This window comes from Diadema antillarum, unplaced genomic scaffold, assembly GCF_040938485.1.
Source record: "Diadema antillarum isolate AM-2024a unplaced genomic scaffold, OU_Dant_1.0 scf00000150, whole genome shotgun sequence".
In the NCBI taxonomy this organism is placed as follows: Eukaryota; Metazoa; Echinodermata; class Echinoidea; order Diadematoida; family Diadematidae; genus Diadema; species Diadema antillarum.
This window is the reverse complement of record NW_027271039.1, coordinates 487484-510094: the sequence shown is the minus strand read 5'-3', so window position 1 is coordinate 510094 and position 22611 is coordinate 487484. Positions and strand designations below refer to the sequence as shown.

Sequence of the window (22611 nt, the reverse complement as noted above, 5' to 3'; positions counted from 1 at the left end):
GCCTCTAAAACAATGTTCTGAAGATACTAAAAAGGATATTATAGTAATTATCATAATGGCAAGTTGATTTCACAGGATTGCTGGGTAGGAAATGAATAAACAAGTTTGTGTAGAAACAAAGCAAAACAAATCAAAACGAAACAAAAACAATCGAAATGAAGAAAGTAAGATTCACAAAATAGAACATGAGTAAAAGTACAAATTAAATGTATGGCATCTCCATGATTCGTCACATAAAATACGCTGAGTTCTTGTTTATGCAATGCACATTCGTAATGCAACGAACAAACACAGCTTTCAAGAAGTAAAACTTCACGTAAAAAAAAATATATATCATTAAATCGATGGTACCAAATTCGTTTTTAAAGAACACGGTTATAGCGAATCGTGTAGATTACGATGAGGGTGTCAACCTTGCCAAATTTCGTCGTGATAACACAACTGATGGCCGAGATCTCGGGACGGGGGTGGGGGAGTAAACTGCCCCCTCCAGTTTTAGCATAGCCAAAAAAGCCCGGCCTAATCAGGGTTAAGACAATCATTCCAGAAAGAGGTACGAGTTTGATATCACAAAATACATCATCAATAATAGATACTTAATGATTAGTTATTCAAGTTAGGTAAATTGGTTTTGAGGGGTATAAGAAAGATGGAGAGATAGGATTATTAGAAGCCATTGTGTCAAGATATATTGTATATCTTAACAACTGTAGGAAATTCCTTTGTGAATGTATGATTCAGCATCTATTTTAAAGGTAAGCATAAGACTTTTGGATGATCACGTCTTACACACGTCTCTATAAAAACCTGCTGGACATGAAACAAATTCACACGGACGGGATACGTAACAGCCAGAGGCACGCACACACCCTCCCTCCAACCCTTGCTCCCTCCCACTCTCTATAATGTCACACACAGAAACACACATAGGCATGTTTTAACTGTTCTCTATGTCTATCACACTTTGGCCTGAATTCACGAAGGTGGTACAATTGAAACCATCGTTTAAACCATGGACAATTTGTATGGAGTGCCAGTGTCGCATGCCCTATTTCGTTACAAAATCAGTCATTTTGTTGACGAAATGACTGAAATGACAATTTCATTAGCCAAATGTTTATTTCATTTATGAAATGATCAGTTTGTTGACTGATTTCGTAACGAAATACTTAGGCCATGCGACACTTGGCGCTCCTTACAAATTGTCCATAGTTAAAACCACAGTTTCAATTTTACCACCCCCATGAATTCAGGCATTTCCTACACACATATACATATATGCACATCTTGTACATGTACAAACTTTATTCCCCCCCCCCTCTCTCTCTCTCTCTCTCTTGCCATTTCTTCCTCTTTCTCTCTCCCTCTATTTTGCACATATACAGACACACATGCACTGCAAGGTCGAGTATTAACCCGTTCCATACTGAATTCCGGATTCCCCATAGCTTTACCCTAAAAGGGCAGGGGGGGGGGGGGGTGAATCAACCCCCTCGACATTTTCTGTGACCATTCTGCCACGGGAACTTTTTTTTACCGCCCCGCTCACTGACTTTTTACTTTCAAGTCCCATACATCTTATGACACCATTTTTCGCAAAAATCGGACATACCATTACGCACTGCACAATCTTTTATACATGCTTGTCAGACGAAAAATGGCTCAAGAACGTGATTTTGTGCACAAAGTCTATGCATAAAGAGTTTTCTCTTATTCAAAAAGATATGATTATTTTCACTTTCAATGGCTAAAATCAATTAATTTCGGCATAACAATTTTTTTCTTTTATAGTTTGGTAGATTACGCAACAATTGTGCCAATTTTCTGGGCGATTGCACGATCAACGGCCGGGATCTTGGGGTGGGGTGGGGTTGAATCAACCCTCCCCAGGTCACAGAACAGGCCAAAAAGCCTGGCCTGGTTAGGGTTAATACACAGGCCACCAGATTCCTGTATGGAATGGGTTAATCTCTGCATTGGTACTCCTGAATGAGCACCTTCACAAACAAGCAAGCAATAAGACAGCCTCATCCTGACCAACTCAGAGTGGTAGTATTTATTGGTTTCTGATTGATCCACCAAGTTGTTGATTTGTCCACATTATACCAATGGCAAGAACTGGAGGACCATCAGAGGCAACAGAACTAACATGAAAATGATTCTACTAGAATACTGTCATATTCAAATCATTCAAGACTATTCCATTTCAATCAGAGGTTTTTCATGGCATACTTCATCATATTGCGCCCAAGATTGTTTTAGACCAATCAAAATATATTGCATACTTTGCAACAGAGTGATGAGTTTTATACCCAAGTTCCATTATTTAAAAGGTGCATGATCTATTTGATATACACTTTTATAAATGTAAAAGAATGTAAGGCTAAAGCGTAGCTTTGTTGAATTAGTATGAAGTGATATTTAATGAAAGTTATTGAGGCATGTCAAAAGTATACGGAATATTATTAACTGGGTTTAAGGTTCTTTATCTGAAATTTAATGGGCCAATTGCCAAATAAAAGTATTTGACCGATTTGGGGTCTGCATTCATTAACTTTCCCACCGTTGTCCTGTATGTACATCATGTGTATGAAATATTTGAGCCATGCATCGGCATATCCATGCATCACTGTATCCCTATTTGTGTGTGGATCCATGCATTGCGAAGTTGTCACAATTTTTTCCAGCATTTTTTTCTTTCACCCACTGGATCCACAATTCAGTGCTTCCAGAGACTTGATGGGAGGGTTTGTATAAAACACATGATGCTCAAGGATATTTCATACATTGGTGGCATTCAATGCACTCACTAAGTTGTGAAACAAGCGTAAAAGCCACTCGGCTGCTCTTCTTATAGTTGTTGAACTATTGCAACGATAACTAGTGCACCAAATTGTTCAAATGGACTTGGGCCACGTAGGAGCACTACAAACAGAACAGAACCGAAGCAAATTATGCCAAAGCATATCATTATGCCAGGTTCGGAGCGTTAAAGCTCTCTGTGGATTTATGGTACCTCATAAGCTTTTCTTGGATTCACATACTGTTATGCACCCAGCATCCTTTTAACTTGCCCCATCCATGATGGTAATGTATCATGCTACTGACACACACAGTTTACCAAGTCCCCGACATTGCCTACAAGTACATTTCCCATTCATTTTTAAAATGGCACTTGCTACTTTCTTACACTGGTCCCTTTCGTTTTAACAACCAGCTCCATGATAACTCACAGGTGGTCATACTTATGTTGATCAACACAAGCAGGTGTCTTCCCTGCGTCTGCATTTTCCCACACATTTCCCTTCTGGCATTTCCTTCCTTCTTGCGCTAAGTTCTTGCTGACAGGGACTTCCCTCTTGCTCCGATTTTAGGACACATACTTCCTTCTTGCTCTGGTTTACGATAACTATCAGGTGGTAACATCTCCAATATATCATCATCTCCTTTGGCACATTGCAGCTTTCTTTTCTGATCCTTTCCATTCTCTTCCACTCTCGCTCCCTCCATCCCATCCCCAGCTCTGGGGTCGCTCTCTCGCTCACTCACTCCGTGTACTTCTTCAGCCGCAGTCTTGGCACAATGTTCATCGACTGCAGCTCTTGGAAGAGAAGCTTGCAGGCGTACGGGATGCGGAGTGAGGAGATGTTCTGAGAGGACCGGCAGAAGTGGCACCTGAAACATTCAACAGAAAGAGAGAGAAAGACAGTTATATAGACAAGCCAGAGGAAGAGAGATATATAGGGAGATAGAGAAAGAGTGTTTATGACACAGAAGAGATTGAAAGAGTAGGCAAAGAAAATACATTATGTGCGGTATTTAGAAATTTGAACAATTGTTAAAGTACATGTACATTCATTGTATATAAACCTGTTCCTTCCGCGATTCTCTGAGTGCCTTTAATGCCCCCAAACGAGATTCATTTCGCCCGTCGACAGAGAGGCACACAGGTTGGTAATCCAGCTGTGTGAAGTCAGTCAAGCGGTTCATTGTGTCCCCCTTTCCAAGGTCAACTACATGTGCCCGTGAACAATGGAAATATCGATCGGGTGCGAGGTATGAATAGAGCGTGCGCTGATGAGCTCTCAGAATCTTTTGTTCTACACAAAACCAGGTACCTGAATGAGGTGACTGGGGTCAGCGAACCCGCATTTCTAACTGATCTCAGCCTTGATCATTATGTACATGTTCGTACGAGTTTACAGCAGAACAAGCAAAAAAACTAAATCAGGAAAAGGTACATAATACTGTAAAACCCACTTTTTTTAAACAGCAGGAGAACAAATCCTGATAGAATAAACTCTGATCTTTTTATCAAACCCACTTTTGTGAGCATTTTAACAAAAAGAAACATGAATTTAGGCCACTAAAGCAGGCACCCTTGTCTTCACTTTGGGAACCTGGTAAACCAGGTTCCCGTATATCAGTTGCTCCCACGGGAACCTGGTAAACCAGGTTCCCGTAAGGAACGGGTTAAATGGTTGGGATTGTTTGATATATATGTTGAAGAAGATGTTGTTGTATGTATGTGTATACAGAATATGAATATGGTATTAGGTGAATTAAAGGTTTGTATGGAATGAATATAGAATTATAATATATCTTTATACATCATACATGCAAGCTATTTTTGTATTTTGTATTTAATTTTCATTCTTATTTCATTACTTTAAACAATTAATAAATGCAGTGCATATATTTTGGTACGATAATTGAGATCTCTGAGTCTTTGTTGAAGTAGATGTATGCAGATACATATGTAATGTACAAATGTGAATATATATCTGTGTTATTCGGAACAGTAAGTGCTGGTCTACATAATGTAGGCATGTATGTAAATATAAGCATGTGTATGTATACCAGGTATACGTAGAACAGGAAATGAGTTTAATTTGTAGAAATTGTAAAAAATAAAAAAAAAATAAAAAATGTTAAATATCAAAATATTGAAGTTTTGTCATGTTTTGTTTAGCTTTCTTTGTTTGTTTGTTTTTTCTTTAATATTATTGGATGTTTAAAAGGTTGAATATTTGTAGTTATAATATACTACTGTATACGCCATATATTTTGCGAGTCTAAATTTTCGCGAATTGGGAATTCCCGATGATTTCACGAGTGGGTAAATTCGCAATTGTGGAGTCCTGTACTGAAGGTAGAAGTGTACACACATACATCACATTCACATCGGGATAACAGTCAATATTTTCGCGTGTCTTTAATTTCGCGAATAGCACCCGACACCCGAAATTCACGAAATTAAAAACGTCGCCATATATTCGGCATATACAGTAATGGGAACGAGTCCAACCACAGAACAATCCCCCATCCCCCACACACATACACCCGGTCATAATCCTCACACAGACAACATATACAGTCACACTCAGCTGCAACAGAGTAAGTTCCACTTTTAATTGAATTTGGTTAAACTATGTTATCTGATATTTGTCAAAATATTTTGTATTATTGTATATAGACAGGTTTTTAAACATATCGTTATGGTTAAGCACATTGTGGAATTTAGGCCTACAGAATTTATATAATTACAGTTAGTTGAGTAAGTTTGATTTGGGCTAAATATTGTTGTTGTATATTGTCATTATAGATTTCTGACGACAAGCAATCAGCCCGAAAGCTGATAATAGCTTTTGATAAAAGCTGTTAATAATGGGGTTACACATATGACTCTGGTGCAAGATTTGTTGCATATATATATATATATATATATATATAATGGTATATATATGGACACAGAGAGAGAGAGAGAGAGAGACTGAGTTGAGTTGACTTTTAAATAAATGAATTCAGTTCGTATACTACCAAGGAAGCTATGATGTGCACTCAAGCAAGAAAGCGACATGCTAAATACCATGTAAACACGAGTAGGTAACTCTAATGTAGAAGCACATAGAATTTCAAGTATATCTGGACCTGCTATAAGAATGGTATTTTCTATGATATGTAGCCTTCTGGCTCTAATGTTTCCACAGCCATCATCATGCAGTACTGTATGTGAAAGAGGCTAAAGATACATAGACTGGGTACCAGCAAAGCTGTATTAAAGACCTATTAGCCACGACTCTAGATGTACATGTAACATCCTAATCTTGGTGTTACAGGTTTCTACCAGGTAAACATGTGATAATCGTACCCAAATCAATGAACCTATTAAAACCTCTTGCCAGGATACAGGTATGTAAACATGATTGATTTTTGTTTTGTTTGATAGTCTGTTTATTTGTTTATCTGGTTGTTTGTTTTATGGGGGTGGGGCAGTCTCATGCAGACTCAGCCCCCTTCTGTCTCATGATTGAACCTACCATTCAGAGTGACAAATCACATTGCAGTCCCCTCATTTTGTTTTTCAAAATTGGATAATTATTCCGGAACCAACAAGGCTTCTAAAATCTTTTGCCAGGGTATGTAGAAATCATGAATTGTCTTTGTTGTTGTTGTTGTTGTTGTTGTTGTTGTTGTTGTTGTTGTTGTTGTTGTTGTTGTTGTTGTTGTTGTTTGGTTTTGTTTGTTTACTAGTTTATTTCATGGGGGGAGAGGTCATCTCATGCAGACTCAGCCCCCTCCTGCCTAGTGATTACACCTACCAACCGGAGGGCCTAATCAGACCATAGTCCAGACACGTTTTCAGAATGTGATGACTATTGCAAAATCAACAAGGCTTATAAAACCTTTTGCCAGGGTATGTAGAAATTAATACATTTTGTTTGTTTTTGTTTCATTTTGTTGTTTGCTTATTCAGTTGTTCCAGGGAGGGGGCTCCTGCTGTCTCACCGCAACTCTTGCCTGATAACGCACAACATCTGGAGGGACAAATTAGACCACAGTCCCTGCATTTTTTTTTTTTTCCAAATGTGATAATTATTCCCGAACCAACAAGGCTTTTAAAACCTCTTGCCAACATATCGTAGAAATCATGAAATGTTGTTTTTTGGTCTGGTCTTGTTTGCTTATCTATTTGTTTTATGGAGGGAGGGGCTCCTCAAAACTTAGCCCACTCTTGCCCATGATTGCACTCACCATCCGGAGTGGCCAATCAGACCGCAGTCCCCGCAGACGTCCACCTGGAACTGGTCGCTGGATATCATGAGGCGCTCAAGGAGCAGCATGCTGGCTCCGTAGCCAATTAGACAATCTCTCTCCATCTCTCCAAGACGCAGGCCTCCGTCCCTGTCCACGGAGAAGACAAACAGACAAATTAACAGTGACATGGTAGGTACAGATTAACAGCTACACGCAAGATTTTAAAAACATACACGTATACTGTAAAATGAGGAATGTTCGCATGCATTTTAATTTTGCGAATTTCACGAGCGCCACGATTTGCGAAATTATAATGCATGCGAAATTTCTTATCTACACTATATGCATTGAACGCAAGTGGCAATCCCCAAAAATTTCAAGCCATGAAAAAAGCCGTCAGGTCCAATACCCGGCAATTTTGTGCCACAAATATATCATGTTTATGTGAGGCCTTTCACCATGCCAAACTTACGCGAGTCTCATCTTCATTTACTTCTCAGAATGGTCTAGAATAATGTAGGAGCAGATACTAGTATGATTACAGGTATCCCTTGAGTCATTCCAACTAGAGTTGAACAATTTCATTTGTAGCTCCAGCCCTTTGCCAAGATTTTCAGAACATACTTATGACACCTGTCATCATCGTAAACCTTGGCAGGTCTCATCTTCATTTCAAAGTTCTTAGAATGGTCTGGAATAATGAAGGAGCAGATACTATTATGATTACAGGTATCACTTGAGTCATTCCAACTGGAGTTGAACAATTAGAGTCTTCAGACAAAGCAAAGGCTTTTTTTTTTTCAGCATTCCCTTTACCCCTCTGTTTGGTCTATGTCAGGATGCTTTATTATCGCTACTAATATTGCTTTTTCCAAGTGGCAGGGAGTTTGGGCAAGTCCAACCTCTTGGTTTTTATCATTACACTACATCAACCACAAAGATTTATTCAAACACAGACAAACACACAGACAAACATACACACATATGCAAGGGAAAAGAGAGTTTTGGGAGGAAAGGGGAAACATGAACAACAGTACTCTCCGCATAATCGGGTATTGGTAGGCCTACATGTGATTTCTTGTTTAATCACTCCCCAAATGATTGGTCTTCTTTGCAAATTAAGCAGAGCGTGATTAGCCGCAGAAATTTGACATTAATAATTTCTTAACATCTGCGATAAAATGTGGGTAGAAGTTATATAAAGAGAAAATTATTTACCCATTTATGCGGAGAGGCAACCCAATTATTAGGTAATTTTAATGTGCATTGGAACTGATTTTGACATTGCTACCCATTTAAATGGAGTACCCGTTTATTAAACCAATAACCGATTACTCGAGGACTACTGTACTAACCTGGACCGACCCTCAGTGGGCTGCCGTGTCAACACAGCCCGTGGTCCCTTGGCCCTGGCATGCATCTTGTCCAGTACCATGTGCTTCAGCTTCTGGTAGTACACCGGTCCAAAGTAGATGTAGGCTGTAAGTGGCTCTCTGCAAGTTTGAACACAGCAAGGAATGTGGTGGAAAAAATAACCAATCAACTATAATATTAAAATAAGTGAAAATTATAATGATAACTAGAAAAACACTCAGAAAGCACAGACATCCACCAGGCCAGCAACTCATGTCCACCCTGACAGGCATGCAACTTCCCAAAATAGAAGCTTTTTTTTTGCGTCATTACACGGCGCCTTACAATTATCCGAGCAGAGCACGCGCTTTAGCTCGCGTATGTAAACCCTCCAGTACATGCAGCTTGAACCTCAAGTTCCTTGATGTTATAATAAGTATGCCAAAAGATTTTTTTTTAATCCTTATAAAAATCCATAAAAATTCCCGAATCACTACCAAACTTGAATATAGTGTTCCTTATGCTAATATCTACCTTTTATGTAAGTTTCATCTTAATCCGTACACATCTTTTTGAATTATACTGCAAACAGACAAACCAACATCGATGATCACTTGTAATAAACTCCTCCTTCCTTGGCGGAGGTAATAATGATGATCATCATCGTCACTATCTTCATCATCATCATAATAATAATAGTGAATCTAGTCTCCTTTATTCAGGGTAGCCTCTTCAGTGTGGATACTGCTCCAGCTGAGAGCCCTGCCATTATACTACCCTAGCATCGCTGGATACCCATTAATTAACCCGTTCCTTCCGCAATTCTCTGAGTGCCTTTAATGCCCCCAAACGAGATTCTTTTCGCCTGTCGACAGAGAGGCACACAGGTTGGTAATCCAGCTGTGTGAAGGCAGGCAAGCGGTTCATTGTGTCCCCCTTCCTACGGTCAACTACATGTGCCCGTGAACAATGGAAATATCGATCGTGTGCGAGGTATGAATAGAGCGTGCGCTGATGAGCTCTCAGAATCTTTTGTTCTACACAAAGCCAGGTACAAGTGTACCTGAACGAGGTGACTGGGGTCAGCGAACCCGCATTTCAAACTGATCTCAGCCTTGATCATTATGTACATGTTCGTACAAGTTTACAGCAGAACAAGCAAAAAACTAAATCAGGAAAAGGTATATAATACTGTAAAACCCCTTTATTCTAAACAGCAGGAGAACAAATCCTAATAGAATAAACTCTCATCTTTTTATCAAACCCACTTTTCTGAGCATTTTAACACAAAGAAACATGAATTTAGGCCACTGAAGCAGGCACCCTTGTCTTCATTTTGGGAACCTGGTAAACCAGGTTCCCGTATATCAGTTGCTCCCACAGGAACCTGGTAAACCAGGTTCCCGTATTAAGGAACGGGTTAACCTTGGACAAGAAGAATATGCTGGGTAAAAACATCTTGTCCCGAGACATGGGGACTGGACTGGATTGGGAATCAGTAGTCTTACGTATTCACAATGGGAGAGATTCAAAGAAATGGATAGATGGATAGACAGAGAGATAGATAGATTGATCTCTAGATAGATAGATAGATAGATTAATAGATAGATTGATTGATAGATAGATTGATGGATAGATAGATAGATGGATGGATAGATGGATATATAGATAGATAGATAGATAGATAGATAGATACAAAAGTAGATAAGGCTAGAAAGATAGGATTACATAGAATGATAGATGATTAATATATGGATAGATGGATGGACATACACTGTAGAATATATTTACTAGACTATTTAAAGGTCCAGTTTACCTTTGGGAGCAGTGATTTCAAAAATATTCAAGATATCACATTTGATGCATATTTGTAGGTCTGTTGTATCACAAAACATCCTACCATATAAAATTTTTGCAATAAAGACTAAAATATGAGGAGATATCAGGATTTTTCTCAATAAACCATAACTGTATACGGTTTAGTCTGGAAGCATTCTTATTATAACTATTGTTCACATTTTGCATACTTAACAATACTTAACATCGATTATACGGATTCAAATTTTTACAATGGTTGTTTCTATCCCTAACTCACATTTTAAAGCACTAATGTTTGGTTTTTGTTTCATCTGCAAATGGTAAATTATGCCTTTAAACACATGAAAAGATAATGAAATAATCTCAAACAGATTGAAAGAAAGATTGATGGATGGGTAGATGATAAGAATTGATAGATACAGTGATACAATGTAGATAGTGGGAAGTGTAAATGGAGAGCATGAGAGAGAAAGATATAGAGATAGAAAATAAAATCAATCGAATTTCAATTTGTATATTAAGTTAACTGGAATGTTTAAGCAATGGACGCAATTGAGAAACATGTATGCAGACAGGAATGAGGAGAGACAAGGAGAGAGAGAGAGTGAGAGAGAGAGAGAGAGAGTGAGAGAGAGAGAGAGAGACAGACAGACAGACAGACAGACAGACAGACAGATGGACAGACAGACAGATAGAAAGAATGATATCATAATAGTAAAATAAAGATGTAGCCAGAAGAGTGAATGGGGCAGAAGACACAAAACTCATATTCCTTTGTACATGAATTATCGTCAAAACTATCCAAAGTGGCAATGCTGGTACATTGTACATGTACAGTTGGTAGTAACAGTAAGAGTTACAAGTGTAGGGGTAGTTTATACAGGACATGTACAGGACATATTTACAGGACTTGAATGACAAAATCACCAAAAAGATGCTTGGCAAGGATTTAACTGTAGGGCAGATTCTGAAAGAGCAGGCTCTAAGCTGTATTAAAATGACACACAAATTCAATACAAATGGACCGTTTCTATTCATCCATCTATAAAAGGAAAGTACATGTACCTCATCTGAGGCTTTGGAATCAGGGTCTATTCAGGTGCTCAGTTTTACCCAGTAGTGGCCTGTCCAATGAATAAGACCAAAAAGCGGGATGTAAAAGGGATTTACAGCAACAACTACGAAGGGATTATTAGATTAGACTGAAATCTTGCACTCTGAATACATTTCATGCATGCTTAACACCAACCCTCGATGCATCAGAATCAATTCTTTCAAGGGGTACAGTGTACTCTAGAAACTGAAAGTGAAAGAGCTGTGGAGTGTTTCTCTTGCTAAATACAACAGAGTCTGTACAAATCCATCCAAGTCTACTTCAGTGGGGCATTTCATCAACGAGTTCGTCGGAGGTTTTCACCGACAAATTTGCTATCAGCCAATCAGGCGCAAGGATTTACACTGACAACTGTTAAAAGCTAATGAAATCCTTGGTCTGATTGGCTGATAGCAAATTTGTAGGTGAAAACTCCGACGAACTCGTTGATGAAACGCCCCCCAGATCAAAGACAAAAAGGTGTTCAAGAAAAAAATGTGAAAAAGATAATTTCTCCTTCGTTTTTATGATCCCACACTTTGAATTTAAACAATTAAAGTATATATTGCTCTTTCAGAAAATAACTACAAATTGACAAGGTTGATGAATTTTGCCTCTCTGTATCACTCCTTACATGGAGTCATGCGTGTTTTTTTTTTAATGCATGGTCATATAATTACATATAAAAGACAAATAGAGTGTCTACTGACATAAGGAAATGTGGGGAAAACAAGAAAAAAAAATAACACCAAAAAGAGAGTACATGCACAAACCTGCATATAATGGCCACTCAAGGAGAAAATAATATGATAGTCTTTATACACAGGTGACTGTTACAGACAGGTTGACATCTAATTTCATTTCATCATCGTCATTGTATCTGCATTTTAACCCATTGAGGCCGGGCTGATTTTGCTACAACAAGCATTTCTGAAAGACCCCTGCCCGGGTATACTCGGGACTCGTCCTCAATGGGTTAGAAAAAAGACTCCAAACCCGTTCCTTCTATTTTCATATTATGTGACTGCCCAGCTCAAAACCCACAAAACAAAAAGCAGCAGATTAGGATTCTCTGTAAATGGACAAAATATGTCATCTGGGTTGATAGACTCAATATCTGTAAGTTTGTCTTATCAGGGAGAGTATTCTTTTCTTTTCTTCCAAACTGTCACAATTTGGCAGCTTAAAAGAAAACAAAAATTGAAATATTAGGATTGGTCAGCCAAGTCAATCTTGTGTTTTTCATATTTTCCGAAAGGGATACCCTATTTCTACATTACTTCTAAGTTTGGAATCACAAGATGAATGAGAAATTGTGTTTTCAGCAGTTTTTCTCTAACCCTGTTTGTAAAGTTGTGAGAATTAATTGTAATTATCTCAAAGGCCCCTTTTAATTTCTTGAAAACATGCTGCACACTCCTCATTTTCGACTCTAATAACTTTTGGAAGGATAATGATAGTGCTTTGAGAGTTGGCATTAATCATGGACAGAATATGTTAATAGAGCATGCTTCATCAGCCTAATCTGATAATTCCTTCATTGTTGTTGATTCCACAGTTTGCATTTTATTTTGTGTCCCACTTATTGCACAGCTAGCCTGGCTTAGATGTAAAGATCAAGCTCTTGAATAGACCCTGGGCTTCAGAGCCTCTTTTCTCAGTTCACACATTTCCAGAGTGTGTACTTTCTTTCCAATATCTAGATACATGTATGTTTTAGGAGAGTCCACTTGCATTGAGTTATACATCAGTGTAAATCATAGTCTGCTCTTTCAGAATCTGCCCTTAACTAAAAATCCATGTCTGGTGACTTTTTGTTGGTTTTGTGATGCAGGGTCGCATTTTATTTCAATGCTCAGAGTTTGTAACTCTTGTATTCTAAAACTGTGTTGAAAAGTGGAAATATATTTTGGCCTATGCTGAAGAGCTAGTATAGTATAAGTTGAGGTTGGGATTCCGCTTTTCAGCAAGAAACATTAAAGAAACCACCTCATGAAATGTCAAAAAGCATACAATTCAAAGTATATTTGATGAAAATCAGTTTTGAAATGACTGAGATATCCAAAAACAAAGTAAAACAGAGCAATCCTCATAAAAGAGGGGTCCCAACTTTTACCAAGATCACTTTGTTTTGGATATCTCAGCCATTTCAAACCCATGTTTTATTGAATATACTTTAATTCCTCTTCCATACAATTACGTTGTAGTATTATGCTCTTTCATACGTCATAAGAGGTTTCTAATTATCAAAAAAAAAAAAAAAAGCTCATCATCGAAGCGCATTGGGAACCCTGAAACCTCATCTCAACTGAAACTGTAGGTTTTGAGCTGGGTGGTCAGATATGAATGCAAACAATTCACTTTAATAGTATTTTATGACTGCATAAAGTGTCTTTGCTTGTGGTTTCCTAAACTCCTAGTTGACGATTTTCTTGGAACAAAGGAAAAAGAGTTATTACATGCTGTAAAGACAAAAGGGCCAGCAGTTGCCTATAGAAACATAGGGACCATTTGGTGCAGCTGTAGAAACTCGAACAGAGAGAATAGGAGCTGATAAATACATATTAAAACCCAACAATGGAGTTTATATGGTGGTCAGTGGAAGCTGATCGCACTGAAATTATATGGAGCTTTCAAAGGGGTGACATAGCCACCACATTTTGCTTCTTGTGTACAATTCAGCAGTAAGCTAGTACAAGTTTAATATGAGCTTGACGCAAGTCCCCTCAAATTCAAATTACAGTCAAACCTGTATAGCAGCCATCCCAATGGAAAGGAAAAAAAATGTCTGTTGTAGACAAGTGGCCATTGCTATAATAGACAGGGTCATTGACATGGCTTTTCACTTGGGGGGAATTGTGTTTAGTAAACTGCATACGGCAGGTGGCCACTATAGACGGTGGTCGCTATACAATGTAGGCAGGGTTAGTAGGTACTATAGTAGGTTACAATTGTACACTAGTTTTGTACTGAAATCTCACTTTTTCATAATTTATGTTTACATTTATACAAGTTTTATTCAATTTCAATGGTGCTCTTTAACCCGGTGGAAACGAGTCCAGAGTATACTCAGGCAAGTATCTATGGTAAATGAGTGTTGTAGCAAAATAAGCCTCAATAGGTTAACATAAAATTTTACTCTTTCTTATCAGGGTAACTTTAAACAGGTAAGGAATTCCCTTAATGGTAGTTTGACCATGACATGGAACTGGAATTTCATCTTACCCTGTGATGCCCGAAGTCAAGAGGTCTTTGCCAAGGTAGTTAAAGCCGTGTCGTCGCAGATCCTCGCAGATGTCAACCACCTTGTCCCCTCCAAATGCTGGAAATGAGAGGAATACAAAAAATTGAGGCTCAATCCCACACTCCTATTCAGAAGCAGCAAAACACTCACAAAACTTTCAACAGCTTCCACTTCACAACTTATCCCTTGTGCATACAGTGTTAAAGGGGATGGCTAGTAAGTGATCAGTGGGAATCAGTGGGAATGTTGGGGGATGATTGTTCCAATCCTTGTGGGATTCATTCAAGAGCACATTATATATATATTGTTATGTGAAAATCATTTGCTTCCAAATGGTCTCATATTCAAGTAATGTGCAATTCAATGTTTCCGGTTAGCATGCTTGAACAGACAGTGTCGGGGCAGTCGTTAACGGGCCTGCTAACCTGGAACCATTAACCCTATAAAGCCCAAGGGGGGGGGGGGGCACATTGTGCCCCCCCTACCATATTTTCATTTGCCACTCCTACATCCTTTACCCGATTTCAACGAAATTTGGTGACTTTTCCTGAACTCTTATTGCAAACATTTTGATATATAATTTAGCTATGTCCGATACTGCTGGTTGCCATGGCAACCGTAAACTGACAACCATGTTCATCAGATTTTGCATGATTTTCTGTTCCAATTTCATTTAACAATATAATAATGGATGAAATGGCGGTTTCCTTGGCTGTAATTTGCCGGAGGACAAAAATATGAAGTGATTATGGTTGTGAATTACCCTGAAATGGTCTTCTTATTATTTCCTTTATCTTTTATATAATATAGGCATCAAACAATAGATATGATAGAAATAATCGAAAATACAGCATTTTCCAAAGACTTCCTTTTTATTTTGTATAATCTTCACACATGCTTTGCCAAAAATATCATTTGTTTATCATATTATCAACCTACAAACTCAAAATTTCAATATTTTGGAAATATGACATATGATACCAATATATGTACCCATTCCAAGCAATACATCATAGGTTTCATATATTTCTTTATATTGCAATGAATAGCGCCCCCACATGTTGACCTTGAGACAGTTCAACCATAACAAACAGTGAAGGTTGACTTGCTTTTCCTCTGTGGTAAATATGAAAATGATTGATATAAAAAAAAAAAAACATATATACTGGGGATAAAGAAATAAAAAGAAAAAACCTGATTTTAGCGTATTTTCTATGTATTTCTTTATGTTTTGGTGAATAGCGCCCTCAGTGGATATTCTTGAGAAATTTCAAATACTGGGTCATGCAGAGTATGAGTTGCTCTAGTCATGTACCAAATATGACGGTCATACATCATATAATAAAGAAGTTATATGGGGAGGGGGGGGGGGGGGACAATGTGCCCAAACACCCCCCCCCCCCCCCCCCCCCCCCCCTTTGGGCCTGGAAGGGGTCAAAATAGCTTGTTAATGGGCTTTATAGGGTTAAAGCCCAAACAAAGTTCTGGTACGACTGCAAAAGTTGTCAAATTTCGCTCCCAAATTTGAACGTATGCTTAGGAAATGTGCAGGATAACGATGTTATAACAAGATATTCGAAGGGTAACGACGAAAATGCGAAATATTAACCAAAAAGGTTCAGTCAACCCTACTTACCCAAACGGGGTCAGGCTAAACTCGGACTCGAGGATAACTCGGCTTCGCTTTGATGACGGCGGGATGAGTTGTAATGGTTGTCCCTCTGTGTACAGTGTTGTCCTATGGGAGCGCCCTGTATAAACTAGCGCTTCGTGTTCTGGCTACTCGCAGTAATGGTCCGAGTTGTTACAACGCGCGCATCAAAAACCTCTTTTGCGCGCATGCAAAAGTGTGTGCGCCTATCAAGCACCTCTAAAACAATCAAAGGCGCTGATAAACAACAACAAAAACTCCAAAGACCGCGCGTCTCAGCAACTGAGGACCGCGCGCTGTCATTTTTGTTTTGTTTTGTACAGGATTTACGTAATACGTTAAAAACTAGCACGCACTTTCCTGTCCATTCAGTTAGGCCTCATTTGATATAATGCAGTGGCCAGTAGAATGTGGCGATCACGAACTGCGTGTGAATTGTCTGAAGTAGGGTCGGATTTTTCCCGAGACCGAGTTAGTCTGGAGCCTTCTGGAATAAAAGTCGGTTTTCCTACTATTATTATTTTTCTCAAAATACTCCAAACCGACTCATCATTCCGGCAAACCGCGTCAGCCAGGTAAGTTTCTTAGTGAACTCTTTCGATATATTGCAAGAAAAAATGAAATGGTGCTAGACGGGTTCTCAAGCGCTCACCGAAACTTAGTTTTCACTTTAAACTGCACATTACTTGAATATGAGACAGTTCTGAAGCAAACATTTTCACACAATAATAGATATATAATGTACTCTTTATGGAATGAATCCCACAAGAATTGGAACAATCATCCTCCAGCATTCCCACCGAGTCCCACTGATCAGCTACTAGCCATCCCCTTTAAAAGTGTCAATATTCGTTGGTACGGATACAATGGGCAAGTCACTATGAGTGCAAAATTCATTTCTTGGTGGGGGGGGGGGGGGGCAATATTGAAGACAGGTAGACAACTGTACAGGACTTAGTTTCTGGCCAATGCAGTACCTACATATCCTTTATTTTGAAGGGATAGTACAGTTTTGATTGAGATGGGGCTTCAGGATTACAACATTTTTTTTATGAAGGTTTTTAAAGGAAATGAGAAACCTCTTATGAAATATGACAGAGTATTATCATTCTAAGAGGAATTCGAAGTTTATTTGACGAAAACTGGTTGTGAAATGGCTGAGATATCTAAAACAAAATGTTGCAAAAAAAAAAAGCTGCTAAAAACTGCTTTAGTATATCCAAAAGTGATGAGCCAATGGAGTAAAATGGAATCACATGGGGCATGAGCTTTTAATCCTAGCAGAATCTTTGTTAGAGGCAAAATGACAAACAGGCAGGGAAAGTAATCACATACAGTGTATACACACAACGAGAACAGACAAGGGAGGGCTAAGGACACAGAATAAAGAAAACAAAAAGGAAGGGTGGAGGTCATGGGCAAGGAGCCCAACAAGTAAGGGGAAGGGGATTAGAGCAAGAGGGTGGACAGACAAAAGGCAGAGGAGGGTCAGAGAAGATCCTGAGGACCATGGGGCCAACCTTGGCAGGCGAAAGGATGAATAGGGAGGCAACATCAAACAAGATAAGGAACAACAGAGCGATAAAGAAAGGAAAAGAGTGAAATAGCAACAGCATAGGGTGGGGGTGCAAGCAGCAAGCCCTAACCTGGTGTACCAAGAAGAGGCAACAAAATGAAAGTGAGAGTCAACCAACAAATGCAAGTTACCAAACAAAACAAAGTATATAAAAGTGGTAGCTCTCTTAGCTCTCTTAGAATGCTCATAAACATCATGTGTTTGCACTGAAGGACTTAGAATAGGCTGTACGTATGTAGTGCATCACTCTCTTGTAATTTCTTGAGCAGTGGAAACTAAAAGTGGCGATACACTTCTGTTGGATCTCTTAGAATGGTCAAAAGCAGGGTGTGATTGTTTAATATTGCTACTTTTGATTTCCACCCCCAGAAATTAGAAGAGTGTGGCATTAAAGTATAAGCTGCGGATAACAAGTGTGGTTTTCATGAGGAGGAGTTGTATTTTTCCTTATAAACAGCCTGCAAGAGGTTTATCCCTTTCCGGGCTTATTTCTGTACTTCCTACTCATTTCATATAAGCCAGTTTCTGAAGTCTCCCTCACATGCTGACATACCTGTGCCATAATGGAATTTCCCGTCGAGCACACCCGCCTTGCCTGCAAGGAACTCGATAAGCTTGCCCACTGTCATGCGAGAGGGGAAACCGTGGGGGTTCATAATCTGAGGGACAAAATAAAAAGAAAGAGAAAGAAAAATAAGAATAAAATTGCAACATCAATCTAATGGGAGTAACAATGAGATGAAGAGTTTTATCGCAAAGTGAGCTAACTCCATTCTTGCTCTGATATTTATGATTAAAGCTGCTTAAAAAAGAAGAAAAGAATAAGAAAATATCTTTAATCATAACTTTTAGAACATTACTTATTATTTCACAAGTGAGGTATCAATGGAAAGGTTTAATTTTACTTTTGGATCTGCTGATGGACTTTAATACTTTGAAATGTTTTAAAAAAAGATGCTTTCATAGCTCATTTTGCAATAAAACTCTTCAAACATCAAATCACATCTTTCAAGTTTAAATTCATCTGTTCTTTATGCTTAAAAAAAAAATCTATTCAGCAATGGGACAGCAAAAAAGCAAACACAGTTCTGCAGTCTGCCATGTACTGCATATGGTATATAATCAGCGAGTCTAATTTTTCGTGAATCGAAGGTTCCCGACAATTTCGCTACGTGTAGCTATTAAATTCGTGATTGGTGAGTACAACATTGAAAAGAAAAATGTATGCGCGCCCCTCGAAATTCATATTGCATGTTTTTAAATTCATGGATAGCAACCAACTGGTGAAATTTGTGAAAATAAAAACCTCATGATACATTTGGCAAATACAGTAATCAATTGCTATTTACTACTTTCAACAAACTGACTGCATGTATTAAGTTGAGTTCACTCCTTCTGACAGTCTATTTATTATGAAGAGTCAAAGATCAGTTGATTCTGATTGCCTAGCTGGTATGCTACATGTATTTCCAATTAATATTTGAAATTGTGTATCGCACATTCAATGCAAGTATTTTTGAATGTCACTTTATCAATGCATATTTCCTTTGATTCAATTTGGAATAGGTTGGAGATGAGCATTAAAGAACTTGGATGATTTGCTGTAAGTACTCTTACAGGTAATTGACAGGCTCGGCTTAAAGGACAAGTCCACCTTCATATACATAAGGATTGAGAGAATGCAGCAATATTAGTAGAACACATCAGTAAAAGTTTGAGGAAAATTGGACAATCCGTTCAAAAGTGATGAATATTTTAAGTATCTGCGCAGTCACTGCTGGAAGAGAAGACTACTACTGCTACTACTGGATGATTTGCTGTAAGTACTCTTACAGGTAATTGACAGGCTTGGCTTAAAGGACAAGTCCACCTTCATATACATAAGGATTGAGAGAATGCAGCAATATTAGTAGAACACATCAGTAAAAGTTTGAGGAAAATTGGACAATCCGTTCAAAAGTGACGAATATTTTAAGTATCTGCACAGTCACTGCTGGAAGAGAAGACTACTACAGTGTATGATGTCACATGCGTACAACTATATAAGGAAAATAAAAAGAGAATTTCACAAAAGTTTACTTTTTGAATAAAGTGCACAGTTCTTCGACTTGCTACTGACATATGTTAAGGGTAATATTATTCCCCCTGCCTTCTGAAAGAGAGAAGTCAAGTGTTCTTTTGTTATGGGAGAAAAATGGAAATATGTTGAATTTTCTTTATTCTTTCTTTATATCGTTGTACTCATGTGACATCACAAGCTATAGTAGTCTTTTCATCCAGCCGTGACTGAGAAGAAACTTCAAAAATTCATAACTTTTTAACGGATTGTCTGATTTTGCTCAAACTCTCACTGATGTGTTCTACTAATATTGCTGCATTTACTCAACCCACATGTCTATGAAGGTGAACTTGTCCTTTAAAGCAGTAGAAAATAACACATTGTTTAATAGTCCATGAAACCATACAGAGTGTAGATCAATATACACCTTACAAAAAAATTGAACTAGTTTCCTTCTGCATGTATTATGGAAGAAACGAGGCTTCATCAATGGGTCCTGTGCCTTATGTGCATTAACAAAGACAGTAAGCGGACTCATGAGAAGTTTAAGACCAGCACAAACTCACAATGTCCGGGCAAACTCCCCTCTCATCAAAGGGCATATCCTCCTGTTGTACTATCAGCCCGCAGACCCTGGAAAATCAAGGGAGAAAGGTGCTCAGTGAAAAAGAGTGAAGTTCCCTAATAACATCATGTGCAATTTATCACATACTGTATAAGCTAGTATTTTTTGCGGACAGATATTTTCGTGAATGAGGAGGTCACACACATTTTCATGAAATGTTGTTATAATTGTGATTTTGACGAGGCTATAAGTGCACAAATGTCTGTCAGTTTCAGATATTTGTGTGTGTGTTTTTTTTTTTTCTGGAATTTGTGATACAACAGTGATTTGCAAAATACACAATAACCAAACCCTCGCAAAAATAAATAGCTTATACATTGTACAGTAGTAGAGTGGACATGTACATTCCTACTGTATACAGGGCATATCTTGCACTGACTTTTGCAAATCAACCTGGATTTGCATATTAGTGACAGCCTTTCTCTCTCCTTGCAACAGCAGTTGTCTCAGCTCACATTATTGAGATGGTCAGAATCATATTTTGATTCTCTACAGATATTCTACAGTTAGAATGAATTTTTTAGGGGCAGGAGAATGCCTTTATTTGTGTGTGGGGGAGGGGGAAATCCAGACAGGTTTGGGGGGGGGGGGGGGGGGGTTGCATCACAGGTAGTGCTTGAGATCAAGTAGAGGAACAAATGCTCCTTGCTCTTTAAAGGGATGGTATAATATTGGTTGAGGTGATGATTCCGCTCTAAATTTTTTGCGCGATACTTAGAAACCATTTTATGTTAAAGAGCACGTAAATCTACAAATAGAATTCACAATTTATATATTTGATGAAAATTGTTTTTGAAATGGCTGAGATATACAAAAACAAAGTAATATAAAGCGATAAAAAAAAAGACAGGTCCCACCTTTTATTAGGATTACTTTGTTTTGGATATTTCATTCATTTCAAAATTTACTTTCACCAAATAGACCTTAAATTCCTCTTAAAATCATAAAGCTTTTCACATTTCATTAGAGAATTCTCATAGATATCTCGAACAATCATCACTGAATAACCCCCCCCCCCCCAAAAAAAAAAAAAAAAAAAAAAAAATTGAAACCTGAAGCCCCATCTCACCCGAAACGGTACCATCCCTTTACATGGGAAGAATCTTGGGACAAAACCCTTTGAAAATCAGAAGTTTTCTAAATATTTTTGTTTGTTTGTTTGTTTGCATGTTTGTTAGAAGAAACAAAAGGTTTCTGGTCGCCCCAAGAGAGAAACAGGGTGGGACGGATCCGGCTCACCCCTTCTGTCCGTGCCGACTGCTGAACTTGTCGCCGATCTCCGGCCGGCGGGTCTGCCTGAGGAGGACCTTGAAAAGGAAGGCCTCCTCAGGGTTGGATGTCACCAAGACCTTCTCAATGTAGGAGTCTGCTGCTCCCTTGTACCTAGAATGAAGCAGAGGGGAAGGGAAGGCAGGGATGTCAACCTTTGTATTAGCTTTGTGACAATATGAGGCCTAAGATTATTTTGGTGAAGTGCAGAAAAAAGTGGAAATTTTCACACATTTAATGCAATAGCATGGTGTGGTATCTCACCCAGCAAAGCACAGATCACAATCACCAGTGAATTTGTTTCTCAGTGTTTGTGTATGTGTGTGTGTGTGTGTGTGTGTGTGTGTGTGTGTGAAAGCATGTGACAGTTACTAATTTCAGAATTACTGCATGATTCATCCTGCTCCACCATCAAACGAAGTTTCACAGTTTCTTTTGGGTGAATTACTGAGTAATCCTCCCTTTTTTGGCAATACAATGTATCAATCAGTGTGAACATGAACCAGATTGTCCCCTTTGAAGGCAGTGACCTTTACCCCCTTTCACTCACGTGATTGGGACTTCTCTGTAGTCCTGGGCCTGGCTCTCATTGGTGGGGCTAGTCTGGAGGGGGTTCATGTTGACCACTGGCATCGACTTGTTCAGCAGGACCTGCTTGTTGGTCACTCTCTCTCCTGAAAAACAATATCATCCATTAGAAAGAAACAAGGACAAAAATAGTGTAACAATTTGTACATTTATTTGGTCTTGGGTTGTTTTCCAACTTGTGGTCTTATCAAAGAACTTTTACAGTGGAGTAGAAATTTAAAAATTTCCTTGCATTAATAAACTAGAAAAGCACTCTGAGAGCGCAGACCTCCGCCAAGCATGAAGCTTATTTCCACC

At 38.5% G+C, this 22611-nt stretch overlaps 1 protein-coding gene across 1 annotated transcript in view; it reads right to left on the bottom strand.

Annotated features, from left to right (window-relative positions):
• Positions 1-2101: 2101 nt before the first annotated feature.
• Positions 2102-22611, bottom strand: part of LOC139721787 (DNA-directed RNA polymerase III subunit RPC2-like) — a 64314-nt gene continuing 43804 nt past the window's right edge. The window contains exons 20-27 of the mRNA XM_071633111.1: positions 22277-22400; positions 21697-21840; positions 20399-20465; positions 18327-18432; positions 14528-14624; positions 8394-8531; positions 7036-7185; positions 2102-3675 (exon numbers count right to left, since the gene is read on the bottom strand). Of these exons, the coding sequence (XP_071489212.1) occupies positions 3546-3675; positions 7036-7185; positions 8394-8531; positions 14528-14624; positions 18327-18432; positions 20399-20465; positions 21697-21840; positions 22277-22400 (956 nt within the window). The 3' untranslated portion in view covers positions 2102-3545. The remainder of the gene's footprint in view (positions 3676-7035; positions 7186-8393; positions 8532-14527; positions 14625-18326; positions 18433-20398; positions 20466-21696; positions 21841-22276; positions 22401-22611) is intronic.